This window comes from Thamnophis sirtalis, unplaced genomic scaffold, assembly GCF_051295495.1.
Source record: "Thamnophis sirtalis isolate CommonGarterSnake01/CBP01778 unplaced genomic scaffold, rThaSir2_p1.2 scaffold_4, whole genome shotgun sequence".
Lineage (NCBI taxonomy): Eukaryota > Metazoa > Chordata > Lepidosauria > Squamata > Natricidae > Thamnophis > Thamnophis sirtalis.
The window spans coordinates 83074819-83100910 of record NW_028261384.1 but is presented as its reverse complement, the minus strand read 5'-3'; the positions used below and the strand labels follow the sequence as shown (position 1 = coordinate 83100910).

Here is a 26092-nt window from a genome sequence, read left to right as displayed (position 1 = left end):
CATAACTTTTTTTGTGTCCCTGGCATCATCTAATGTTTTGCGCACAACAGGCCATATAATTTGTAATTGTTTTTTATCCACTAAGCCATAGACAAACATTGGAGTGATTGTTGTGAGAACTCTGGCACAGCAACAAAATCCCAGGCAATGATGACACAGAACAGAATGAAACCAGTGCTATTATGTATTGAATTGTTGTAGGCTATTTTTACAAAGGGTAGAAAGTCAGTCCAATCATCCTGTTGATATCTGATGTAACATCTGAGCTATTGCTCCAAGACCCCATTAGTACACTCACAGGCACCATTAGTGTGAGCGTGGTGCAAGGAGCTAAGTCCTTGGGTGGTTCCTAGTAGCTGTAGGAACTGTTACCAGAACTGGGACATGAATTCCACCCCTTGATAGGAATTAATTATTTTAGGAGCCCCATGTAGGTGGTAGATGTGTTGATCAAAGAGCTTTTTAAGAGCTTGTACAGAAGAGATCTTCGGGCATGCCATAAAGTGTACTAATTTGGAAAATAAGTTGGTGGTGTCCCATATCATAGTATTTTAGGAGCTCTCAGATAGTTCAATGATAGCCCATGGAGCTCTCCTTCCAAGGAGTTATGGGGTTAGTGATTGGTTGCAGAAGTCCTGGGGATTTTCCAGCATGTCCTTTAGCCAAGGCACATGAGGCAACTAGCCACATATTCCTCCATGTCTTTTTCATGTTTGGTCACCAAACCTGGCATCTAACAAGATGCAGGGTTTTCCTAAAGTGTACTGTGGTTTTTGAGTCATGGCTCCTTTGTAAAATCGGAGAACAGAGTTTGCTTCTGACTCAAGCAAGGCCGTCATGTAAGGAGACATCCTCTTTGTCACCTATGAATCATTGGTTTTCAGACAGGACCATTTTCATTGCCTGGCTTAGATCATCAGTTAAATTGAATTTAGTTTTATGTTCTGGTCATTGCTACTGCTGCTATTTGATTGGAGGGAATAATGAAGTTCACCACATCCTCTTTGGTGCTGTTATATTGAGGTAACCAGAAGAGGGCATCAGCCAATGTTTCTCAAAAGATAATACAATATTTCACATCTGTCATTTTGTAAATTTGTTTAATCTCAACAATTGCTTTTTCTGGGCCTGGCATTAATATAGTTTAGGTTGAGAGATCAGAATGAGCCAGATCGAAACTATTTTATTTCAAGACAAGGTAATTTTATTTTATGGGATTAGCTGGGCCAATACTAGCAGCCAAATATCTGTTTAGTCAATATTTCAAGAAGTAGAATCTATTACAGACTTCTACAAAGATTATCCATGTTCTAGATAAGAAATGCACTGAGTAATGAGTGGGAAATGCAAATGAACATTTGTGTTGCAAAGTCATGGAGACCTAAATATTTGAAGGCCTAAACAAGATTGAGTTTGTTGTTACTGCATTTATGACTAATGGGATAATTAATATGACATTTGGTATATACAAGTGTCTTTTATTGTGAATCATGAAATGTCTAATTTCTCATTATAGCAATATGATAATAGACTTTGTAGGCTTTGCCGCAACCTGTCATTTGAATCATAGATAAAATGATAGAATCAGCAAATAAAATAATGGAAATCAGTTTGTGGAGTAGGCTTGAAGAATGGAATTTTCATTTGACAAGTATCTCTATAATATAATTAATATAAAAGTTGAGTAATAAAAGGGCAGGTTATATTCCTGTTTAATCATGAGTGGTGATGAGAGCCCCCAAGTTGCCATTATTCTGCATGAAGCATCATTATCAGCTGAAGGAGATGATGATGGCTATGTGTGTATACATGTGCATCCATGTTTGTTTGTAACTGTATGTGTAGACTGCTATCAGCTGTCATCTACCACAGATTTTGGCATTAACAAGATAGTCAATGCACATAAATTAATCAAGATGGATCAACACGTTCATTAGGAGTAGAGGGAGTAAAATCAAATCAAGCATACTGTAGGATTAATTTCTATGTAAACTTATAGAGAATTAAACCCATAAACTTCTATAAGAGTGATAACTTAAGAACTGAAATTTAGCAAGAGTTCTCCAAATGTAAGCACATTGCTGCAATAATAGTATGATACACTAAAAAGGAGTGAACAATATGTGTCTTACCACACATCCTAATACAGAAAAGAACTTAATATGAAAGTAAGTTAATTGATGATACTGTTGTATAGCATCTCTCACTTAGAGAGATGACATAATAAAACAAAGTATTTAAAACTGTACTTATGTTAATAACAGAGCCAACAACTGAGTTAGGAAGGGGGATTATACTATGTATAGATGTAATAAGAAGACACCAAACTACCTACACAAAATAGAAAATTACAAAATGAACAAAATATATGATATAAAGGATCAGTGTAATAGGAAAGATTATTTTAAAGACATGTTTGAAAAAGTGTTGGAAAAGAGGATCCATAGGAAGAATGTAGAACAAAACAAGAGTAGAGTGAACAATGAGCAAATGAAAGAAATAACAACTGAAGTACACTATCATGAAATAAGATATGTGACTGACAATAATAAAGCATGGCCACTTGAAATTGAAATTATCTTCAATTCTCAAAACTCAGTGGTAGCTTGTTTGCTAAAATTGCCTGAACACAATTTACTTGACAGATAATTCATTATCTCTTTTGTATCTCCATCCCTGGATGGCATTTTATATACACAGGTCATCTTTTCTTGTTATTCAATGTTTCTGTATAGCAACAAAGATCCCCAGAAACTGATTGAGAAGTGAATGTTTGAGGCCCCAAATCTGCTTCATGCCAGTCTCCTTTGCATCTCATTTTATTAGCAGATATAATCCATGTTTATTTCTATCTTCCCCCCCCCCTTTCATTTCTAGTTTTATTTTGTTTCACTGATAATACCTCATTAGATCTCTTATGTGTCTCGTGTTGCTGTCCAACTTGCATGCCTTGTTTTGTCCTAGAGAGAAGGCTTATGACGAGGAGGAAGAACAGCCAGTCATAGAGTCTGGTACAGAGGATGAGAGGGAGGAAAAGGCTACTGGGCAGGTCAATGCCAGGTACTAGGATCATGGCCTCAGTAACATGTTCAACATTTCTTGAAACAACTAACAATAAACCTTTGAAATATTATACTATATTGTTAAAATGTGCATTTTACTAAAATTAAACCCACATGTCTCATTTGTAACCTGATTTAATTATGGTTAAGGTATACCATAAAGTAAAGTTCAAAGTATGAGCATTATGGCGCAGTGGTTAGAGTGCAGTACTGCAGGCTGTCTCTGCTGACTGCCGGCTGACTGCAGTTTGGCAATTCAGATCCCACCAGGCTCAAGGTTGAGAGGATGAGCCTTCCATCCTTCCAAGATTGGTAAAATGAGGTCCCAAATTGTTGGGGGCAATATGCTGACTCTATAAACCACTTAGAAAGGGCTAATAACAGTATATATTGCTATTGCTGGACCCATGTAAGATGATTTCTTCCATTGGTTTCAGTGTTTTTACTTTACCATAATTAAATTGGAATGACCTATTTCTTAATTGTGTATTCTTTTTAACAAAACAAAAACAATGGAAGAAAATTAAATTTCATAAATTCCTCAGTATAATTAGGATAGAGGCTTACCAGAGCCAGGATGTTTCCCTCTTCCCTTTTTCATTTGCTATTTGGTTTGTTTTCTCTTAATTCCTCATTTCTAATAGAGCTCCTTTACCAGAGCAACTGTAGTGCTGCAAAACTCCCAACTTTGCCTCTTTGGTGGACCTTTTTCTCTGATAGCAGAGGGGGAGCAGCATAATATTATTTATCTTCTGCCATATTTTCATAAAAATGATTTTCACCAGGTTTTTTTTAAAAAAAGTTCTGAAGTAGTACTTACTGTTTTTAATAGGAAACTACTAAATATATTTCTCCCAAATTCTGCGTGTCAGCTGACACCATCTAAATGTTAGGTGTTATTTTCTGGAATTCTCAATTATTTTAGGTGGGAAAGACAAACTTATAGATAAATACCACAGTGGACTTATTTAGGGAAGTTTTCTTCAAGGGCATGAATAGATATCAGTTTCAATAAACACTAGTTCCTGTGGTACTTTCTACCTGAACTTTATAAAATGCCTTTTTAAACAAAATTGATATGGGAAACTGATATTTAACAAAACAATCTTTATAAAGATTAAAATAAAAGATAGCTACCATCTAATGGTTACTTGTGGGATTTACAAACCATTTTGGAAATAGTAGATAACTTAAAGTCATTGTGTGTGGTGGTTAAGACACCAGGCTAAAACAAGAGACTGAGTTCTGGTCCTTCCTTGCTGGATGACTTTTGCCAAGTAAGTCTGTCTCAGCTTTTGGAAGAGGGCAGTGGCAAACCAGTCAAGAAAATGTTACCGAGAAAACTATATAGATTTTTCCAGAGATTACCAGGAATTGAGATCTTTTTAAAAAGAGATCTAACCTAGAAGTAAGGAGAAATTTTCTGGCCAAATAATTAATCAATGGAATAACTTTGTTCCCAGAGTTGTGGATGCTCTATCACTGCAGGTTTTCAAAAATAGACTGGACAACCATTTGACTATGATTGTATAAGATTCCCTGCCTTGAGCAGGGGATTGGATTAGAAAATCTCTGAGGTTGCTTTCAGCCCTATATTCTATGATCTGAAACAGAGGTGTCAAACTGAAAGCCCACGGGCCAGATGCGTCATATGCAGGCCATGCCCACCCCAGCTCCATTAAGGAAACCTGTGAAACATCACATGATGGCAATGTGACGCGAGTTTGATATCCGTGTTCCAGAAGAAACCTTCCAAAAACTGTACCAGTTTCATTTCTGGAAAGTACTTCATGATTTGTGTCCAGCAGGATTGTGAAACAATGGCACTTTTATGATTGTGGACTTCAACTTCCAGAATTCCTGAGCCAGCCATGTTGTCTCAGGAATCCTGGGAGTTGAAGTCCACAGCTCATAAAGGAGCAATAGTTTTGCACCTCTGGACTACAGGTACATATCACAAGATACATTTTTTGAACTGGAAATCTGTAATACATAGACATTTTATGAGAGTGTCCATAACATGGTCTAAAAAAATATAATGCCAATTCTAACGAGTTCTTTCTGTCTTCCTGACAGATAAGTAAGTGTATAACTAAATTTCTACTATAGTTATTACTCTTTGCTTTCAGCATAATCTTTTTTTAGATACTTGCATAACACCATTTTCTCTTCTTTTTCTACTTTTCCTTATCTGTCTTTTCAATCCAGTGGGTTCTCAGAAATACAGAAGGTTAAACATGCTCCACAGAATTTTGATACTTCAGTCATCTCAAGTGTTATTTCTCAGGATGAAAGGCTTTCCAGGAACTGTAGAACAAATATTTCCAATAGCTCATCATCACTTGATTCAGTTGCTTTGCATCCTTTTCCTCATCATTCATCGTCCTCCTCATCTGTCAAAGTTACTTCCCCAAATTCATCATGTGTTACTCCAAAGACATCTCCAAATGTTGAAAAATTACCTTATGTACCATATAGCCCCTTTCACCTCTTCTCTTATGATGTTGAAGAGCCTCAAACAGCAATGAGAGAAAAGGAAGAAGAGTTCAGAGAAAACAGGTAATTCATTCTCTCTCTCCGGGTACATATACACAGTCACATGTTGGGCAAGCAATTCTTCAGAGATTGAAATGATCTTCCCTGAAATTTGTACCTTGCATTCTCTTATTTACATACTAGGGAATTATGATATGAGATGGTATTTAAAGTCCTATTATATGGATGTTAGGCCAACTCATAAATATCAGTCAGTGATATTCATATTCACTAGTAGCAGACCAGTAAGTATAGACAGAACAATGACAGTCTATTCCAGGTAAGATTCATATCTATACATTAAATAATATTCATGGCCTATTATAAGACTAATAGCATAATAATACTTGAAATTTAGCAATAATTTTCTAAATGTAGTTGAAATGGTATAATGGTGTGCTTTATCTAATTACATAGGATTTTTTTTCTTTTTTAAGTATAAATCACCCAGAATCATTTTGGATTTGGGCAGCCTCTAAATATAAATAATAATTATAGGATTTTTCATTATTCTCCAGGATGAAAAGGAAATTGTGCCTGGTTATATGCAGATATAACACTTTATTTCATATACTGTACTAGATTGGATTTGAAATGCCAACTTGTGAAATGCCAACATGAAGCATTTGTCAAGTATTTCCAAGATAATTAATTACAAAACAACTACGCTAAAACTAAAATGTTGAAGATTTTTACCTCAATCCTGGATGTTCCATGATTATCTAAAAGAGTATATAAATAGAAAAATCATTATATTTGGTTATAGTAGTGGCAAACTGAAATAATAATCCAAGATTTATTTATTTAAACAGATAAATAGAATTGCCAAGAGCTGGCTAAAAAGCAGTGGGAGCGGAAGTGACTTCTGACTTTCTGCCAGCTTCCTCATTGCCTTTGCTTGTAGGAAGCTGCACTCAATGGCTCTCAGAAAGAGTGCTAATACCAGATAACTATAAAGAAATACAATCCTTCCATTCCCCCCTCCCCACCCAATCATAATTGTCAGAACCTATCCTTCCATCCCCCATCATCCAGTTACACCTGATGAAGCTTGGATGAGAAGTGAAAGGTCATCTTCAAAAAAAATAGTTGCCTTTTGAAAAAGCATCTTTGAGACAACTATGGATGACTAAGAATCTCCATAAGCATATATCAGATCACATTTGGGTAAAAACGTTAAAAATTTAAAAGGACTCACAAACATTTGAAAACACCACTGTAAATGGATAGCAGATAAAAACAAAGTGATTCCTGAACATGTACATTTTCATTCATTCTGGTATTTGGCCAAGGAAGGTATTACCCTATTGAATTCCCAATTGATAATGCTTGAATGAATATGTTAGCACTCAAAATAATGCACCTTTAACTATAAAGTAGAATATCTTTACATATGTTTGCTCAAAAGTATCTTTCTTGTTATATGTTAACTTACTCTGCATAATAATATTTGACTTCTGATGGAAAGTGCCAGTCTTTCCTCTCAATATCATCATTATTTGCAAGTGTCTTAAAACAATAATGATAATATAGATGATTGAAGATATGCTTTTAAGTCTTAGGCACCAGATAATTGATAACTTCCATCAAATCCTGGCCCGTAGCAAAAGTACTTAGACTTATATACTGCTTCATACAAGAAATTTCAGTTTCAGTTTAAGTTTATTTTATTGTCATTGCACCTTGTACAACAAAATTAAATGCCATCTTCAGTGTACATCATACATAGGAAAACTGTAAAAATAAAACAAAAACATACATCCTGCACATTCTATACAATTGAATTGAAAACCTCTGATACTGCATTAATATTACACTATATAGTATAATTAAGTATAGGTACTGCTCTAGGATAGAAGCTGTTTTTCAGCCTATTTGTCCTTGCCAGATGGTAATAGTTCAAAAACAGAGTGCCCAGGATGAGATGGATCTTTAGGAATGTTTTGAACTCTCTTAAGGCAGCGGGAGCTATAAAGCTCTTCCAATGAGGGGAGAGGGCAATCAATGATCCTCTGGGCAATGATGTTAACCCTCTGATGCGCTGTCCTATCTGCCACTATGCAATTAGCAAACCATACACAGGTGCAGTAAGTTAAAACACACTCTATGGTGCAGTGGTAGAAGGTCATCAGCAATTTTTTATTCAGTTGTTGTTTCCTGAGAAGTCTCGGGTAGTGTAATCTCTGCTGGGCCCTTTGGACCAGTGCTGCAATGCAATTGATACAATTGGAAATACAATTTAAAATGTCATTATTCACATGGAATGAATATTAAAGAAATAGGAACATTAATTCTCTACTAAATTAGTGAAATAATGTGTAATGACTTAGCAAAAGTATTGAATAAATTCTTTTTCTTAATTTACATACGTCAAAATTCTTATTTAAAATCTAAAATCCAATCAGAGGATATACAATTGCTCATTCATATTTTAGTAAGAGCTAGGAAATGATTGTATTTTATAAATAAAAAAGGAAACAACATTAACAACAATAATTAATGAAAGATTAGTCTGCAGTATTTATGATTTAATTAACAAAATTTATTTAACTAGAAAAATATAGTGAAGGTGATAGTTTATTTTAAAACAATGAATGTTTCTATTTCTCAGATGAGAATAGAGCTGGAAGAACCCTTGGAGCTCTTCTAGACCCTATACCCATAATGGTGAACCTCTCTGTGGGCATCATGGGGACCCTATACCCATGGTGGCGAACCTCTCTGTTGCCAGGTGCTCTTCTAGTTTCCAATGTGCACATGCGCACCGCCCAGTTGGTCTTCGCAGGCACCAGAGTGCAGAAAATGGCCTGAAAACAGCTGAAAAATGTCCAAAAAACATCCTGAAAACGGCCAAAAAACAGGCATGTATGCACTGGCCAGCTGGTCTTCAGTTTTCCAACATCTGGTGCATGCATGGATGTGCGTTCCGGTTTGGCCACTTGGTGCCAAAAAGATTCGCCATCACTACCCTATACCATTTCAGATAGCTGGCTGTCTAGTCTTTTCTTAAAAACCTCCAATGATGAAGCTGCTACAATTACTGGAGACCAGCTGTTCCCCTAGTTAGGAAGTTTCTTCTTAATTCCAGATTGCTTTTCTCCTTGATTAGTTTCTATCCATTGTTGTTGTTTTTTTTTGTTTTTTTGTCTTCTGGTACTTCGGAAAATAAGTTGACCCCTTCTTTGTGACAGTCCCTTAAATACTGAAATACTGCTATCATGTCACTCCTAGTCCTTCTTTTCTCTAGTCTTGCCATACCCAATTCCTCCAATCATTCTTTATAAATTTTCTCTCCAGCCCCTTAATCATTTTAGTTGCTCTTCTTTGCACTTTTTCCAAAATCTCAACATCTTTTTTTTTAATGAGACCAAAATTGGATACAGTATTCCAGATGTTTTATTAAGGCTTTTTAAAGTGGTACTAATACTTCATGTAATTTTGATTCTATGCCTCTGTTTATACAACCAAGAATTATATTAGCTTTTTTTTTTTTTTGCTACTTTTGCACACTGATAACTCTAGTTTAAGTGGACTTCAATGTCCCTCTCACAGTTACTATTTTTGAGCCAGGTTTTTGAGCCAGGTTTTGCATAATCTGCATTTGTACCTTTGGTTTTTTTGCCTAGGTGTAAAATCTTGCTTTTCTTTACCTTAGATTTTTATGTTGGGTAGACCCATTGTTCAAGTCTGTCAAGATCTTTTTGAATCCTGAGCTTGACTTCTGGGGTGTTGGCTATTGTTGCCCGCTTAGTGAGTTTGATGAGTTTCCATTCTGTTCCCTTATTTATGGTCATTTAGGGAGATATTGAAGGGTACTGGATCTAAGATGGAACCTTGCAGTACCCTACTACAGTACTTACTTTCCTCCATTTAGATATAGTATCGTTAAGGACTACTCATTGAGGACAGTTTGCCAGCCAGTTACAAATCCATCTGGTGGTGAAGCTGTCTAGAGCCAAGGTGGCGCAGTGGTTAAATGCAGCACTGCAGGCTACTGCTAGATCAGCAGTTCAGCGGTTCAAATCTCACCGGCTCAGGTTTGACTCAGCCTTCCATCCTTCCGAGGTGGGTAAAATGAGGACCCAGATTGTTGGGGGCAATATGCTGACTCTCTGTAAACCGCTTAGAGAGGGCTGAAAGCCCTATGAAGCGGTATATAAGTCTACTGCTATTGTTACTGCTATTGCTATTCCACATTTTTCTAGCTTACCAAGAAGTATCGGTAGGTAGTGGTCTACTTTGTTGAATGCCTTGTTGAAGTCTAAGTATACTTGTCCACAGCATTTTGCTGGTCTACTAATTTAGTCACTTTGTCAAAGAATGAAATAAGATTGGTTTGGCATGATCTGTTTTTAACGAACCTGTGCTGGCTACTAGTTATAAGTATTTGTTTCTAGATGATCACAGATCTATTCTTTTAATTTTTTCCAGTATCTTCCCAGATATTGATGTTAGGCTGATTGTTCTGTAGTTTCCTAAGTCTGCTTTTTTCCCCTTCCTTTTTTGAAGATGGGAACCATATCAGCTCTTTTGCAATCCTCTGGTAGTTCCCCAGTGTTCCAGAACTTTTTAAAGATTGGTACAATGGTTCTGAGATAACAAGTGCAACATCTTCAGAAACTTTGAGATGTAATCCATCAGGTCCTGGTGATTTATATTCACCAAGGTCAGATTGGTGTTCTCTTACCATTTTCTTACATATTTTAATTTTTATTTCTAGTATGTTATAGTTATGATTTTGGTAGATTGGGCTATAGTTTCTTTTTACTTTCAAAGAATGAGTTAAGCAGCTCTGCTTTCTACTGCCTGTTTCTTCCTTGCCATCTTCTCTTTTTATTTTTTACTTTTTTCTTGTTATTTATATGTTGGAAGAAACTTTTTATTATCTCTGACTTTTGTTGCAAGTCTTTGTTCATTCTGAGCTTTTGCTTTTCTGACTTCATCTTTACAGATTCGGGCTATCTGCAGATATTATGTCTTAGTTATGTATCTCTCTTCCCATTTTTTGTACTTATCCTTTTTTGTCTTGCAGTTTATAAGAGATCTTTGTGCAATCATGCTGGTTTCTTCTTGGATTTCTTGTTTTTCTTTTTTCGGTGGTATTGTGGTGGACTGGGCTTTTATGATCATATTTTACAGTGTTTGCCATGCTTCTTGAGTTGTTTTTCTCTTTAGGATTTTTATCCATAAAATTTTTAGGCTTTCTCTGAGTTTGTTAAAATCAGCTCTTTTAAAGTTTAAAACACTGGTTAGATTATATTCTATTGCTTATGTTTGCATATATTGTGTCTGCATTATATTGAATTCCAATATTACATGATCACTCTCACCCAAGGTTCCAGGAACTTCATCTTCTTCTATTACTTTTTTTCTGTTAGTAAGTGTTAGGTCCAACATAGCTTTTCCACTAGTTCCCTCCTCTATCTTTTAGATGACAAAATTGTCAGCTTCATTGCTTAGGAATCTGTTCAATCTTACACTTGCTGCAGAGTTTGTCTCCCAGTTGATATCATGTTGCTTAAAGTCTCCCATTACTACTGTGGTATGTTTCCTACATACATTTGTTTATTAGCAGAGTTCATCTATTTCTGCTGTTTGGTTGGGTGGCCTGTAGTATACCCCTATAGCAATGTCATTTTCCCCTTTTTATCCATATGGTTTTTAAGAGTTTTTTTATCCTTGATTTTGTGTATTTCTGTAGAGATGTGGTGATCCTTTATATATAATGCAATTATATATTTTTTATTTATGCCTCTTTTTTAGAATTATTTTATGTTTCTTTTTTAGAAAATATTGGTGATTACTCTGTTGCGAATATCTGCATATTTTCTTCCAGGGGGAGGCTATGAAAGCAATTGTTCAATTCCAGAGGGGCTTCATTGGAATGGCTAGGGTAGATAAGGTCTTTGCTATTAGTTGTTGTTTTCTTCTAAAAATGACATGTTTCCATCAGTCTTGCTCTTTAGGTACATATGTAGGGTCATTTGTTATGGAAGCTGTTTGTTCCCTATTGTATTAAATTTGGATGTATCATTGTATGTTCATATATGAGGTCATTTTTTTATAAGCTGTTTGCTCCCTATTGTTTATTTTGGTAGTCTTGTTTAGGTTGGGATTTCTTACTTTCTTCATTGAGTTTCCGAATGACTAGAGTTGCCTCTAAACCTTTTACTTTTTCTTCTAGTAATTCAAGTATTGTATTTTTGGATTATAAGATGCAGAGGAGTATAAGACGCACCCAGATTTTGAAGTGGTTTTTTTTTTTTTAAAAAAAATTGCCCTCTCCGCCCCCCCCCCCCCCAGGAGAACTCTGCAGGCCTCCCAACCCCTCTGCACGCATCATTTTTCATGTGTGGGAGGCCTATAGAGTGGTCCTGAGGGCTTGGGAGGGCAAAAACTCCCATTTTTGTGAAAAATGGGCCACTTTTTCACTCCTTAGACCCCATGAGCACTTTGCATGACACCCAAACCTTCTGCGCATCCATTATTGTGAAAAATGGGATGTGCAGTGTCGTGGCACGACAAAACCGCGCTTGACTAAAGCGCGCCTGATTAAACCGCGTCGCTGACGTCATCAACAGGGCGACAACAGCGAGCGCGGAGAAAGAAGGGCGCTTTAAATAGCACTTTGAAAGCAAACCGATTCAACTTAAGGTAAGGGTTAGGTTTAGGGTTAGGTTTAGGGTTAGGTTTAGGGTTAGGTTAAGGGTTAGGGTTAGGTTTAGGCTTAGGTTAAGGGTTAGGGTTAGGTTTAGGGTTAGGTTAAGGGTTAGGTTTAGGGTTAGGTTTAGGATTAGGTTTAGGGGGGTTAGGTTTAGGTTTAGGTGTTAATTTTAGGTTTAGCGTTTACAGTGTGCTTCTGTCTCCGCGCTGTTGTCGCCCTGTGATGACGTCAGCTACGCGGTTTCGTCGAGCGCGCTTTAGTCGAACGCGGTTTTGTGGTGGAACCGTGCAGTGTGGGTTTTGGGAGGCCAAAAATGCTGTATTCAGTGTATAAGACACACCCAGACTTTCACCCTTTTTGGGGGGAAAAGTGCATCTTATACTCTGAAAACTATGGTAGTTTACATTTGATACATACATACTTTAGGTCTTCTGTGTGCATAAGCTGAAACATATGACACACTTTGCAAGTCAGTCTCTATTTCAATGACATTTTTCTTGATTGTTTGTTAAATAATTTTAAAAATTCTTGTAATTAAATATTTTTCCTATTGCAAAGTGTCAGTTTACAATAGTTTACAAGAGTTCTTGACCTTTTGTTCTCTGTATTAAAAAATTCACCATTATCTTCCCTATTTTGAAATGTCTGCCTCTTTCTCCATGGTTTATTATTTTTTCTCTTAGCTTGTTAAGAATTTAAAAATTCTAAAAAAGTAAAATAAGTAAACCATTTTAATTGATTTTTTTAAAAAACTGGAAAAAAATTAAAAAGTTGAAGATTTTTTTAAAAAAATTGAAAATGAAATTTAAAATTGAAAAAAGATTTTAAAATATTTAAGAGTTGAAAAAAAAGAAAAAAATAAAAAGTGAAAAAAGAAATTAAAAAATTTGAAAAAAGGTTTTTTTTTAAAAAGGAATTTATATGTTTACAAATTTAAAAATTTACAAGCATTTTTGACCCATTTTGAAGTAGTATGCACTTCTTTTTTGTTGGAAATCTCAGGCAGTTTTCTAGGAAATGCCCTGCTCTTAATCCTCTCCTGCCTGCCTTGAAAATTTATTCCTTTCTTTCCTATCTACAAGTGTGTGCTTATCCTCTTTTTTCTGCATTTTTGCTTGCCTGGCCAGAGTTTTTAGGTATGATGTGCCAATGTGGGCACTTTGCTTAGCTGGTCCACCACACTGCTCTCAGCTGTTGCTGGGCTAACGCATTGCTCTCACCTGCTCCTGTGGACACTGCTCTCAGTTGGTCCTCTGTGCTGCTGCTGATCCACTGTGTTGCTCTCAGCTACTGCTGTGGGCACCATTGCTCAGTTGGTCCTCTGCACTGCTCTCAGCAATAATACTTCATATATACCGCTTCATAGTGCTTTATAGCCCTCTCTAAGCAGTTTGCCTAGTCAGCATATTGCCCCCAACAACCTGGGTCCTTATTTTATTGATCTCAGTAAAAAAAAAACTTTGAACCAGTGAGAATCGAACTGCTGGCAGCCAGCAGGCAGAAGAACTAGCCTGCAGTACTGCATTCTAACCACTGGACCACAATTGCTCAAATATATATAATATATATATAGTATACATGATTTAATTAACAAAATTTCTTTAATTAGGAAAATATAATGAAGGTGATAGTTTATTTTAAAACAATGAATATTTCTACTTCTCCTATAGGACATCTTTGGGTGGTCTCCTTACATCATCATATAGGCAACACCAAGAGTCCTTGGCAGTAGAAAGAGAACGAAGACGTCAAGAGAGAGAGGAGAGGCTTCAAAGAATAGAACGTGAAGAGAGAAACAAATTCAAGTAAGCAATAATTCTTTAATCGTTCATTACCTTAATAAATTTGATAAAATTTAAAAATAGTTGCTACCTGTTAATACCTCCACATTGATTTGTATTTTTAAGTCTAAGAAAACTGGGAACTATGCCATAAAAACTCAAGATTAAATTTTATTGCCAGACAGGGCACATGAGATATGTGTGGGAGAACTAGACATTTACTCAAGCAGAAGCCAACCATCTTCCACCTGGGTTGTCTAGAGAAGGGGGGAGGGACCGAGTAGCAGAATGCCTTATCCCTCTCACACAGCACCCTCTTCACCTGCCCCTTCTCAGGTAGTTCCAGGCGGATGAGATTGCTGCACTGCCACCCGAAAACGCTGTTACCACGATGTCTGCCGCCTGGAACTGCCCAAGAAGGAGCAGGTGAAGCAGGCCCTGGAAAGGAGACATTTTGCTTTCTGTGCTGCCGCTCGGTTTGACTCCCGGGAAGGCTTAGGCGGTGGCGGCTACTCACATTGCTGGGGAATGAAGTCATCAGGGCCATTGTCTCCCCTGAGCTGCCCGACGAGGAGGGCGCAGTTGGCGTATACGAGAGCCGCGCTTGGAACCTGACAAAAACCATCACCTGAAAAGTGCGGCTTTCTTTCCCAGTTATTCAAAGACTTTTGTATATGCCGCCCTCCTCCTCCTCTTGCAAAGAAGAGGTGCCTCAGAGATGCTAGTTTTCTCAGGATGCTAGATTGGGAAGTCAAAAATCTGGAATGGGATACAAACAAGCTTGATTCAAAGGCTTTGGCTCATGAGATCGCTGTGTTGACACCCAAAAATAAGCCATTACTGCGATCTCTGCAGAGCCCACTTCACCTGTCCCTTCTCGGGCAATTCCAGGCAGCAGAAATTGCGGTAACAATGTTTTTGGGTGGCAGCAAAGCAATCTCAGGAGCCAACGCTTATGAATCAAACTTGATTGTATCCCATTCCAGGTTTTTTACTTCCCAACCTAGCATCCTGAGAAAAGCCTTCATGGAGAGGAGACCCTTCCTCTTCTCTTCCTCCACCCTTACCCATCAATTTTTAACTTCCCTATCTAGCGTCCTGAGAAAAGCCTTCATGGAGAGGAGACCCTTCCTCTTCCCTTCCTCCTCCACCACCCCCAGTCTGCCCGGAACTATCATGCAGCAAAGAGATACGGTAGCTGGGCGCAATAGCAACAATTGCAGTAAGCATTACATGACAGATCCGGGGGGATTGGGGTGATAGTGGAGGAAGGGAAGAGGAATGATCTCCTCTCCATGAAGGCTTTTCTCAGAATGCTAGAGCTCCACTTCTCTCCGGAAAAAGCTATTGGCATCATCTGGATCTTGGCTAGTGGAAGAAGTGTGGGATGCAAAGGAAATTTCGGAATGCGGGAGCATTGGGTTGGGAGTCTCCCTGGAGCCTGGCACCTACTTTTGCCTCGAGACTAACGAAGCAGGGTTACAAAGGGCTGTGAACAAGCCCGGTTGTTCAAGGAGGCAGCCTTGCCGGGTCATCTTCTTTGGGCTTCCCTTTTGCCACTTAGATGCCACCATGAGGAACCATTAATCCAAATGGAAGGGATCCCCACCCCTCCTCGCCCAATGGACCGTTCCTGGTCTAGTGCAGAGGTAACAGTTCAGCAGCCTCCACATATCTTTCCCTCCTCGCTGAAGAGAAGAAGCGAGCCGACTGCTCCTTGGGCCAAGGGGCTCTACGTGATCGCTGGTCAGAGGGAAGGGGGAAAAAAAATAAAGCACAGAGATATATGTTTAGTCCTGCCCTGCCATGGAAGGGATAGAGAAAAGCGGATTTGATATCAATAAAAGCCTTACCCTTTAGGAATAGTGAGCCCCCACACATTGTGTTTTTGCCCTCCCCTGTCCCCAGAAGCACTTTGTAGGCCTACCATACTTTCTGCATGCCTCGTTTTTCACAAAATAAATGGGATGTGCAGAGGGTTTGGGAGCCCTGCAGAGTGTTCCTGGGGGACGAGGAGGGCAAAAACTTTTTTTTTAATTTACCTCTTCAAAACCTTGGTGCACCTTATACTCTGCTGCATCTTATACTCCAAAAAATCCGATATATCTAAATTTTGTCCTTCTCAGTGGGGAAGTAAATCTAATTCTTTGGGTAAAAGGTTTCTCTTATTAGAGAAATATTCAATAAGTTTGAAGATATATAATCAGCTGTTTTTAACATGCTGATATAAAAATTGATATAATAAAATATGAATAACTCCAGATGCTTTTCACAAGAAAAGCTGTGGGTTACTTCACGTTGAAGATCAACATTCACTGTGATTTTAAACTTAATTTTGAATTGTATGCTTTAACAAGCTCTTAAACCCCTTCTTTGAACACTTGAAAAGAGAACATGTTTTTTAAAAGAATTATTCCAGTTTTCAGCAAGAAAATGAAACAACTCATTTCTCTTCCCGCATTCCCCATAACCACCCAAGCTAGAAGATCTTCTATGTGCAAGTGAATTTCAGGCTGGTCATTTTTGGTTCACAGTGCCATGGAGCTTTAGTCTTCTCCAGGAGCATGCAAAGAAGGGCTCTGAACCAGTGAGATAAAATAAATATAGTCACTATGCTCCTCTTTTAGAATCAATGGAATCATGTCATTCTACAAAGCAATTCCAAGGGATGCTTCATTCTAATTTTCACCAAAGTAAACCACTCCTTCAGGGCATGGCATGGCTACCTGATTTCATATTTGATTGTGTGGTATAATTATAAACTGGGTTTTTTTTCCTGCCTTCACAAATAACTAAATTGAAATAGGAATCACATCGTAGGTGGCAGATTACTTTATATTATTTTATGTTAGTATTCATACAAAGTTATACTAGAAAAGAAGAATCTTTAGCTTCCACGGAAAGTTTAAGAGACTTTGTTTCTAAAGGCTTCAATTTAACTCACTTTTGCAGGCACATTTCATTTAGCATCTATCTCAGTTTGGAATATTCACATATAAAATAGTAGTTAACAGTAATACAAAATTTTCCAACCAATGTATGCATTTAGGACAATAAAAGCCTTCACTGTTAATCTGATTAAGCTTCTTAAAATTTAGGCAGCAGGTGGAACAGGCCAAAGGGTTTTAATTAATTAATTAAAGTCACAGAACTAAGCTTGTTAACTTATGGTTAGCATGTTTTAGGAATGGTGGCAATGTTAAGCAATGTTTTTACCCTGTGAGGGGACCAAAAAAGGATAAAATAAGTTCAGCACAGGACACTGTAACAAGAATTTGATCCAAATGAGAGGGCAGCAACCAATTATCTTATCAGCATTTCTGTTTCTCTCAGCCACTGTTTACTTAACAGCCATTTCATTAATGACCAAATCATTGGAAGAAAACCCAGTAGCTAAATAAAGGGGTGGACTCAAATCATGCTATATTTTCTTGTAGAAAATTACCAAAGATTTAGCTGCTTTTGGTTCATTTTCTCTTCCTTTGTTTCTTGCTTAACTGATTTTTCTTTGTTGATCTTTTTTACCTGTAACTTTGTGAATATCTTTTTTTTTAGTCAAAATTATCTAGATAAAAGAGAAGAACTGAGACAAGCAAGAGAAGAGAGGTTTGTACTTAGCTCCTGCTTTTGGCTGCTTTGTATTTCTTATGTCCACTATTAAGAGGTGCATGATTCTATAAACACACTTCTTACTAACAAAAAAGGACATAATACAGACATGCATAGAAAATTGTTATATACACAAAAATCAAAAATGTAATTACTGAAATACATGAACTAGCTGTTTTCTTAGTATCTGTTCACCATCATTGCTGTATTTTGTTGTACAAGTAATGCAGTGCAAGTAATGCAGTGTTGCCTCTAAAAATGTCTTTTCGTTTATCTTCTCAACCATGGGTGACCAACTTTCATCAGTTCAAGAACCATTGAATACAGTGTTAAGGGCCATATTCCCAAAGTAGTCAACTTTCAAAGTGAATTGGGTCACTTTTTTAAAAAAAAATGCCATTATTATAGTTGAATTCAGTCAGCCAGTTACTTAGACTAGATTTTGCATTCTTATCCACCTATTCCCAAGGACTTAAGAAAGGCAGATGTTGTTTAATCACATTAAATGTATTGTTGCTGGATGTAACTGTTTCAAATAAAACTGCCTTTTTCATTTGACTGAAGGTTGTTCATGGTGTTCAAATAGTGCTCCAGATGTGTGGGAATTTCACTCATGATACCATCACAATTGATTTTTTTTTGGAGTTGGGTTTTTCCCCCCACAGTCATTATTATTTATGGGTAACCTACAATTAGATTGAAAATCTAAGGCTAGTGGAAATTTAGTAATTCACGTTCTAAGCAAGAGCTTATTAAGATAACATTTAAGAATAAAAACAGTTTCAAGCTGTTGGAAAGAGAGAGTTTGCATTGATATAGGTAATCAAGATCACATGAAGTATTAGTACCACTTTACAAAGCCTTAGTATGGCCACACTTAGAATCCTACATCCAGTTTTGGTCACCACAATAAAAAAAGATGTTGAAACTTTGGAAAAAGTTTAAAGAAGAACAAGAAAGATGATTAGGGAGTTGGAGACTAAAACATAAGAAAAATGGTTGCAGGAATTGAGTATGTTTAGTATAGTCAAAAGAAGGACTAGAGAAGACATGATAGCATTGTTCCAATATTTGAGGGGCTGCCATAAAGAAGAGAGTTTTTTTTATTTCCCAAAGCACCATAATGTGAGACAAGAAGCAATGATTAGAAACTAATCAAGGAGAGAAGCAACCTAGAACTAATGAGAAATTTCCTGACAGTGAAAACAATTAACCAGTGGAATGGCTTGGCTTCAAAAGTTGTGAGTGTTCCATCACTGGGGCCTTTTAAAAAGAGACTGGACAACCATTTGTCTGAAATGATATAGGAACTCCTGCTTGAATAGAAGGTTGGACTAGAAGACCTCCAAGATATCTTCCAAGTGTGTTATTTGTAAATTCTTCCTTCCCAGTTTGCTTTCACCTGTAGAAGTGCCTTTCAGTTCTTAGCAAACTCAGCTGATTAATACCACTTTTTGTGTGCAAAGCTTGTTGTATTGTCATTTTTATTTTTGTCTTCTGATCCCAGATATTGTTCAATCTGGGTCAGGATTATTATATTATTATCATCATCATTATTGGTTCCTTTTGCATGACTCGCATAAAATAATAAGTTTCTTTCAATGAATCCTATCCATGGCAATGTCTTCAGCATCTTCCCATTTGACTTGTGTATACAAAAAAAGGGATTCCATGATCTTACAAAGATTTTATTCAATGGCTCTGAGAGCACATCTGACATTTCCTGCAGTTCCCAAGGGTGTAAATCATCCAGAAAAGGAGGTGTAAATTCACTTAGAGCAGCTAGATATTGTCTAACCAACTCCTTACCTATTTTGACCTGTATTTCTCTTTCATCTCCCATAGTTTGCTGCTTTTGCCAGGTTGGAGTATTTTTCCTTTTATGTAAAGATAAATACAAAAAAGAAATTAAGCAGTTCTACTTCTGCCTGCTATCCATAACCCTTTTCTCCTACTAGTGGATCAACATCTTCTTCATATTTACATCAAAATAAACCTTTTTTTGTTGTTGCTATTTTTAGCATTTCAAGCCTTAGCTGATTCTGACCTTTAGCTCTGCTATGTTTTTTCATTTTTTATTATCATCATTTTTATCCCTTATGAGAAAGATCTTTTGCAACTATTCTGGTTTTGCAAGGTGTGTCTTGTTTTTCTTTCTCAAGAATATTGTTTTTGTTTGGCCTTTAATATCTTGTTTTTTAGAGCTTCCCAAGCATCCAAGGGATTGTTTTTCTCTAGAAGGTCCATCCATTGAATCCTTTCTATACCCTTTGTTGAAGTCAGCTCTCTTAAAATCTATAGCACTAGAACATTCTGATTTGTTTTTAAAGTGCCTATGGATATAATCTCTATAAAGTCATGATATGAGATTGACTTGACTATAGTTTCCTGGATCATTTTTCTCTTTTTTTTGCAGGAAGTGAAACTGAACAATCAGTATACCTTAGCTTTTAGATGTGCTAAAGCATAGATACTCTAGGTGGAGCAGTACACCTAGTGTCCATATCCTCAATCTAGGGAAAAAACATGCAGGCCATGCTCCAACACTGCTCTAGATTAGGGAAAGGAAAACAGGATAAATTTTAGAAGACCCTATCACAGATTTCCCATATTTAGTAATTAGTGATTTAGTTATTAGGTATTAAAATGAACATAGTTATACTGAAATCTTTTTTACTCAATCATTCATGTTTTCAGCAAGTACTACAAGTTTCTGCAGCAAAGAAGCTCTAGCTTGTTTTGGCTTCCATACCGAAAGTATTAATGTCTTGGGGGGGGGGGGGGGATAGTATCACTGAAACAACATTGTCAGAAAGAGATTATGTGCAATATTCAAGCACAAAGAAACTAATGAGTTAAATTTATATTGAAGACAGTAACTTAATTCCAGTTTCTGATACAGAGATATTAACCTACAGGTAGCTCTCTGACATCTCTAATTGAAAGTGATGATGATGCTGAACAAGAGGGATCTAAAACTGATCTGCAAGGTTGTGGACATCCCAACAGTCACATGGCACTTGGCAAACTGACTCACAATTATGGTTCCAGCATTCCACAGTCATGTGATTGCAAAGTCAATGGGGTAGCAGGAGGTAGAAAATTGCTCCTGTCTCATCACTTTTTCAATCACCCACTTGTACATCTGCCCACATTCCATAGCTTCCATACTATTTGATTCACATTCTTTTAGTTTTAAATGAGAAACTGATATGTTACAAAGTAAGATCCTAGCTTTCATCTATCCTTTGAGAAAGATAGGTCAGATATCTTTGGATTTGGAATTATTATTTCTATTTCTAAGCACAAGAATAAGGACACGGAGAACCTGGAATTGGGTCAAAGAAAAACTGTGTGGAACAGTTAAAAGATCAAGACATGTAGTTTGTAAATAAGTTTATTAGCCTAATATCTAAAAAGATATAATGACCATGAGAAGATTATTTTCTGTTAAAGCCAAGAGCAGAAGGACCAACTAACTGAAATTAACTCTGATTCAAACTTAAACTTAGGAGGAGGCTTCTAATGGAAAAGTGGTTAAGAGTGAAATTCAGTTGCCTTGAATAGCAGTGTACACTTTCTATTTGGAGATTTTCAAATTGGATTAGTAGTCCTACTATTGACAGGCAAATGGACAAGGTTATATAACTTGTAAACTTCTTTTGATTCACTCTATGATGGTAGCACATCTCATTTTAATATTTATCTCATTTTATCTCATTTTAATTATTACAAAATTAAATTGTTATTATTTTTCAATGATAGACCTGTCCAATTTGCAGTTGGATTTTAATTTTGTACACTTTTTTTCATAGAGAACCTTTCTTTGCCAAAAGCTATTGTAGATCTGTTGTGTGTCCTTGTTGCTTAAGATTGAGACAAATACTGAGGCCATTAGGAACCATATTTTTTCTCTGGAATTACGAAATGGACTCTAGGGGTTTAGTGGTTCTGCAAATGAGAGTATAGCACTATAGTTTCTGAATTTTATTTAATTTTAAACTAAAGAATGCTTTATGAGCCATGAATCATCTAACAGATCTGCATGATATGTGTATGTAGGATTCATTCGTCTTCAATCCCTGTCAAGGATAAATGTACTAGTGCAAGTACATTTCCCTTTTTATTCTCTCACTTCTCACTTTTATTCTCTCACTTCTCACTTCTACTAGAAGAACCTTTCCATTGCATCTTTGCACAATTTGCTTATACTGACTTGGAAAATGACATTGTGACAAAAAAAACCAGCATAGGCTCTTGTGAGAAAACTGCAGTTTACAAAGTTAAGCTCTTTCAGAGTTAAAAGTGAAGAGCCATCTAATTTTAGAGGTTTCTAATTTTAATTTGGAGGGGAAAGATCCATTAATTATCAAAATTTTAGAAAATACTGTTATTGCAGAGAAAAATGTCTTTATCTTGCCAATTGCATATTAGTTTGACAGGTTTATAGCAATGAGACATTGGAAGTCATACTTATTATTTGGCATGTGGGAAATTAATTTGGAAGGGAAGGGAATAGAAATAGAATAACATAGATGGAAAGGACTTTGGAAGTCATCTGATGCAACCCCCTTCTCGAACAGGAGACCCTGTTCGAGACCCTGTACCATTTCAAATAAATGGCTGTCCAGTCTCTTCCTGAAATCCTCCATGTTGGGCCCCCTACAACTTCTGAATGCAAGCCATTTCACTGGTTGATTGTCCTCACCTTTAGGAAATTTATCCTTAGTTCTAGGTTGCTTCTCCATTGTGGTGGAGATAGCATTCAGGAAGGGGTTGACCTCGTTGTTCGCTGATTGAACTGTCAAAGCTATTAGGACACTCCTCTGTTGCTAGGGCTTCCCAGCTTTTGACTCAGTCCCTCAGCAAGGATAGACATGTCAAATATCTTCATTCCTGGAATTATTGGAATAATCTTTGATTATTATCCTTAGTTTAAATTTATTCTTAGTTCTAGGTTGCTTCTCTCTAGATTAGTTTTCAGCCATTGCTTCTTGCCTTGCTTTCAGCTGCCTTGGAAAATATTTTGACCCCTTCATCTTTGAGACAGCCCCTCAAATGTTGGGATATTGCTTTCACTAGATTAGGCATACACAATTCCTGCAACATATGTTTTAGCCTCCAGATCCCTAATCATCTTTGTTGTTCTTCTCTGCACTCTTTCCAAAGTTTCAACATCTTTTTTATTGTGGTGCCTAAAACTGGATGCACTATTCCAAGTGTGGCCATACTAAGGCTTTGTAAAGTGGTACTAATACTTCATGTGATCTTAATTCTATCCCTCTATTAATGTAGCCTAAGATTGCATTGGCTTTTTTGGCTGCTAATGTATATTATTGGCTCATATTTTAGTAACTTGAACTCCAAGATCCCTCTCATAATTACTGGTATTAACCTAAGTTTCACCTACTCGGTACCTGTACAGCTGGTTTTTCTTACCTAACTGTAAAACTTTTTATCTACCATTCAGTTTTATCTACAATTATCTACAATTAAATTTTGATTGGGCTGTTTTAGAAGTTGATGACTGAGTAACATAAAATCAGCAATTTACTTTCATATATGTATTCATATATAGAAACCATGTTCAAATAATTTGATACATTAGTAGACATCTGGAAGAGGTCCAATTTCCAAATAATTTTGGTCACAACATATAAAATAACATGATTGGTAACTGGTCTTAATAAATAGTTAGTGAATCTTGCCTGTCTAAAATGCAAAACAGATGTATCTTTGTTCTTTTCAATTGACTTTTATGAATAAACTATATGTGACATCATATCCAAGTTATTGGATATCTTGAGTTCTGGCATTAAACATCTTTTAATGTTTTTAAATGTTTCCATTGTAGAACAAAGTGATTCCAGTGTTCTGTACTTAGAACAAATAGTAGCAGGTTCAGACAGACACTCAGACAGTTTTTAGTCCAAACTTTTATAAGTTGCATTCTTTAGAGCTTTCTTCTCTGAGCAGTAAGCTTTTCCCACCCTCTCTCTTTAATAAAACTGGAGATAGAAAATTTGAAAGTATTTTTCTGGGGTTTTTTTTATTTAAGTTCTTTTGGGAGGTAATATAAACAAATCTCAGCAGCATTCTATTATTGTTTGTTTGTTTGTTTCATCCACCCAACCAATACTGGAAGATTAATCCAGCAGCCTGTTTTGATGTCTATTTCATGTGTTAAGAAGTAATATTTTTTATGGCTGCTTCATTTATAAACAAATATAAGCTGAAGTTTTTTTCTCCTTTACGGAATCCCTTTGGAATTTAACTTTCAGATATAAACACTTGGAAAAATTGGCAGCTGAAGAATATGAAAAGGAGCTGAAAAATCGAAATTTATCTTGCGACAGGAATGACCTATCCTTGAATTTGGGTGGTTCTTCAATCCCAACTGTTACCATTCCCAAGTGTGCCAGCCCAGGTTCAACAGATTCACTTGAGAAACCATCAGCTTGTGTGACTTCTTGCATAACATCACAAATTCTAGAAGGTAAGTCTTGTAATATGGCAGATAAATTTTTACTGACTATATGGTGCTCCATTTTATGAAAGTGTTATGATTATTGTTGTTGAAACATATGCTTACAAATTAGAAATCTAATATTTTAGAAATCAGATTGAATTTGAAATAATGGTGAATAAGGGCTGTAAATGAATACTCTAGTATTAGAGGCAGTATTATTTTGAATGGCAGTTGCTTGGAAACCAAAAAAGGATGTCATATTATGTTAATATTGACTTTTGAGGAATTAAATGATAAATAGGCTTTTTTATTTGATTCAGCTTTTGGTACATACTCTTGCATATTGTTTAACAATCTCATGCAGTCTGGCTGAAATAAAACAGCTTAATGGGGTTGGAATAAAAGACCTCCCAAATCCTTTCTAGCTATATTTTTCTATGTTCTAACATTCCATTGGCTTCTCATCTCTTTATTATCCTTCTTTCAGTTTGAAAAATATCTCATTCAAATCCAGTGTGGAATTTCAAAAGAGTGTGTCATTCAACATATATAGCTCATAAGAGGATGGATTATTGCTTTACAATCCTTCAGGTTTTCTAGCTTAATGGCTATAATGATTTGATTTGATTAATCCTCCAGGTCTACTTAAAGTCTACTGATTCAGTACATTGTGCTACTTCAGAAATTAAAAATAATTAATTTTGCCCAAGTTGTATTTAGAAAAGCAGTATCTTTTGTGAGTCTTGATCCAGGGAATGAATCAATAATCTTTGCACAGGTTTATTCAGAAAAGCAATATCTTATGTGGGTCTTGAACAAGACAATGAATCAATAATCCTTGTTTATTGTGGAAGACTTCTCAGTGGCACTGTACTGCCTGGAGCCATGTGCATTGAACAACAAGGTTCTTTTTAAACTCTAGAAAATAGAAAGTTCTTTTAGAACAAAGTGGGCGGCATAAAAATAGGAGATCTGGGTGTATGTGTTTCTCATTTGCCTAAATTTTCATTTTCATTGCATTTAAATTATTTGTATTAAATTATTGTTAAGTACCGTCTAGCTGTTAAATTTAAAAATGTTAGTGTATATATGTAAACAAAATAGTTTGGTTTTTGTTTCAAGGATGCCTAAAAGAAATGTAGCTTCATGGACAAAAGTATATAAAAGAACTATTTTTGGTAAATATAACTATTTAAATGGTGGGAGCAAAGGAACGAACGAACCACGTTATATCTTTTCCATGAGCTTATTTGGCATCATTTGTATTCGGTTTAAATGTTTCCTCTTTGGGGATGTTCAATTTTAGTTGAATTTCATTTGATTACTGGAGCTCAATTAAAATGCATTCATGCACTCTATAATATATACCACATATGTATTCATATTTTCCTTATAATGCTGTTATAATTGATAAAAAAAACTAAGTACAGTACATGGTCAAAAATAATTTTCACTTGCATGTATTGTGGCTTGATGGTATATGACATGATGGTGCATATGACTTGAGTTTCTTGTCTAATGATTATTACTGCTGCAGGCATGCTATTAACCCAACTATCATTTGAAGGAAGACTGAGTGTAAACTTTCTCCATAGGCCAGTGTCAAACTTTAATTTAGTGTGCAAAGACTGTGTCTGTATATTCACTTCTGGTTAGAAATATTTGGAATGGCAGTCATTCAAATTCATTTAATGGCATTACAATCTATTTTCCCTAAAATCAGAAGTCTTGGGTGGAAAATAGATATCTCTTTTATAATTGGTTTAGCGTATGTCTCTGGCAATTATCCCAAACATTGCCTTATGAAATGGAGCACTCTTTAAGTATTGTAATAGTTTGTAACAGAGACAGACTCTTAATGACTAAATCTCTATTAATCTACAGTAAATGTATCAGGGTGCATCACAATAATTAGCAAGGGTGCAGCATTATGGAACTTTTCAAATAGATTGTGCATATTTTGGATATTACT

At 36.2% G+C, this 26092-nt stretch overlaps 1 protein-coding gene across 6 annotated transcripts in view; it reads left to right on the top strand.

Moving 5' to 3' along the window:
* Positions 1–26092, top strand: part of FHOD3 (formin homology 2 domain containing 3) — a 256533-nt gene that overhangs the window by 142398 nt on the left and 88043 nt on the right. For 3 of the 6 annotated variants that reach the window (XR_015696402.1, XM_087713212.1, XM_087713211.1), the window contains exons 11-15: positions 2965–3060; positions 5271–5621; positions 13932–14066; positions 17598–17648; positions 23933–24147. Coding sequence is in view for 5 of the 6 variants with exons in the window: in XM_087713212.1 (XP_087569338.1) it covers positions 2965–3060; positions 5271–5621; positions 13932–14066; positions 17598–17648; positions 23933–24147 (848 nt within the window). In the remaining variant the exon portion in view is untranslated. The remainder of the gene's footprint in view (positions 1–2964; positions 3061–5270; positions 5622–13931; positions 14067–17597; positions 17649–23932; positions 24148–26092) is intronic. The other 3 variants (XM_087713213.1, XM_087713214.1, XM_087713216.1) reach the window with 3 other exon arrangements.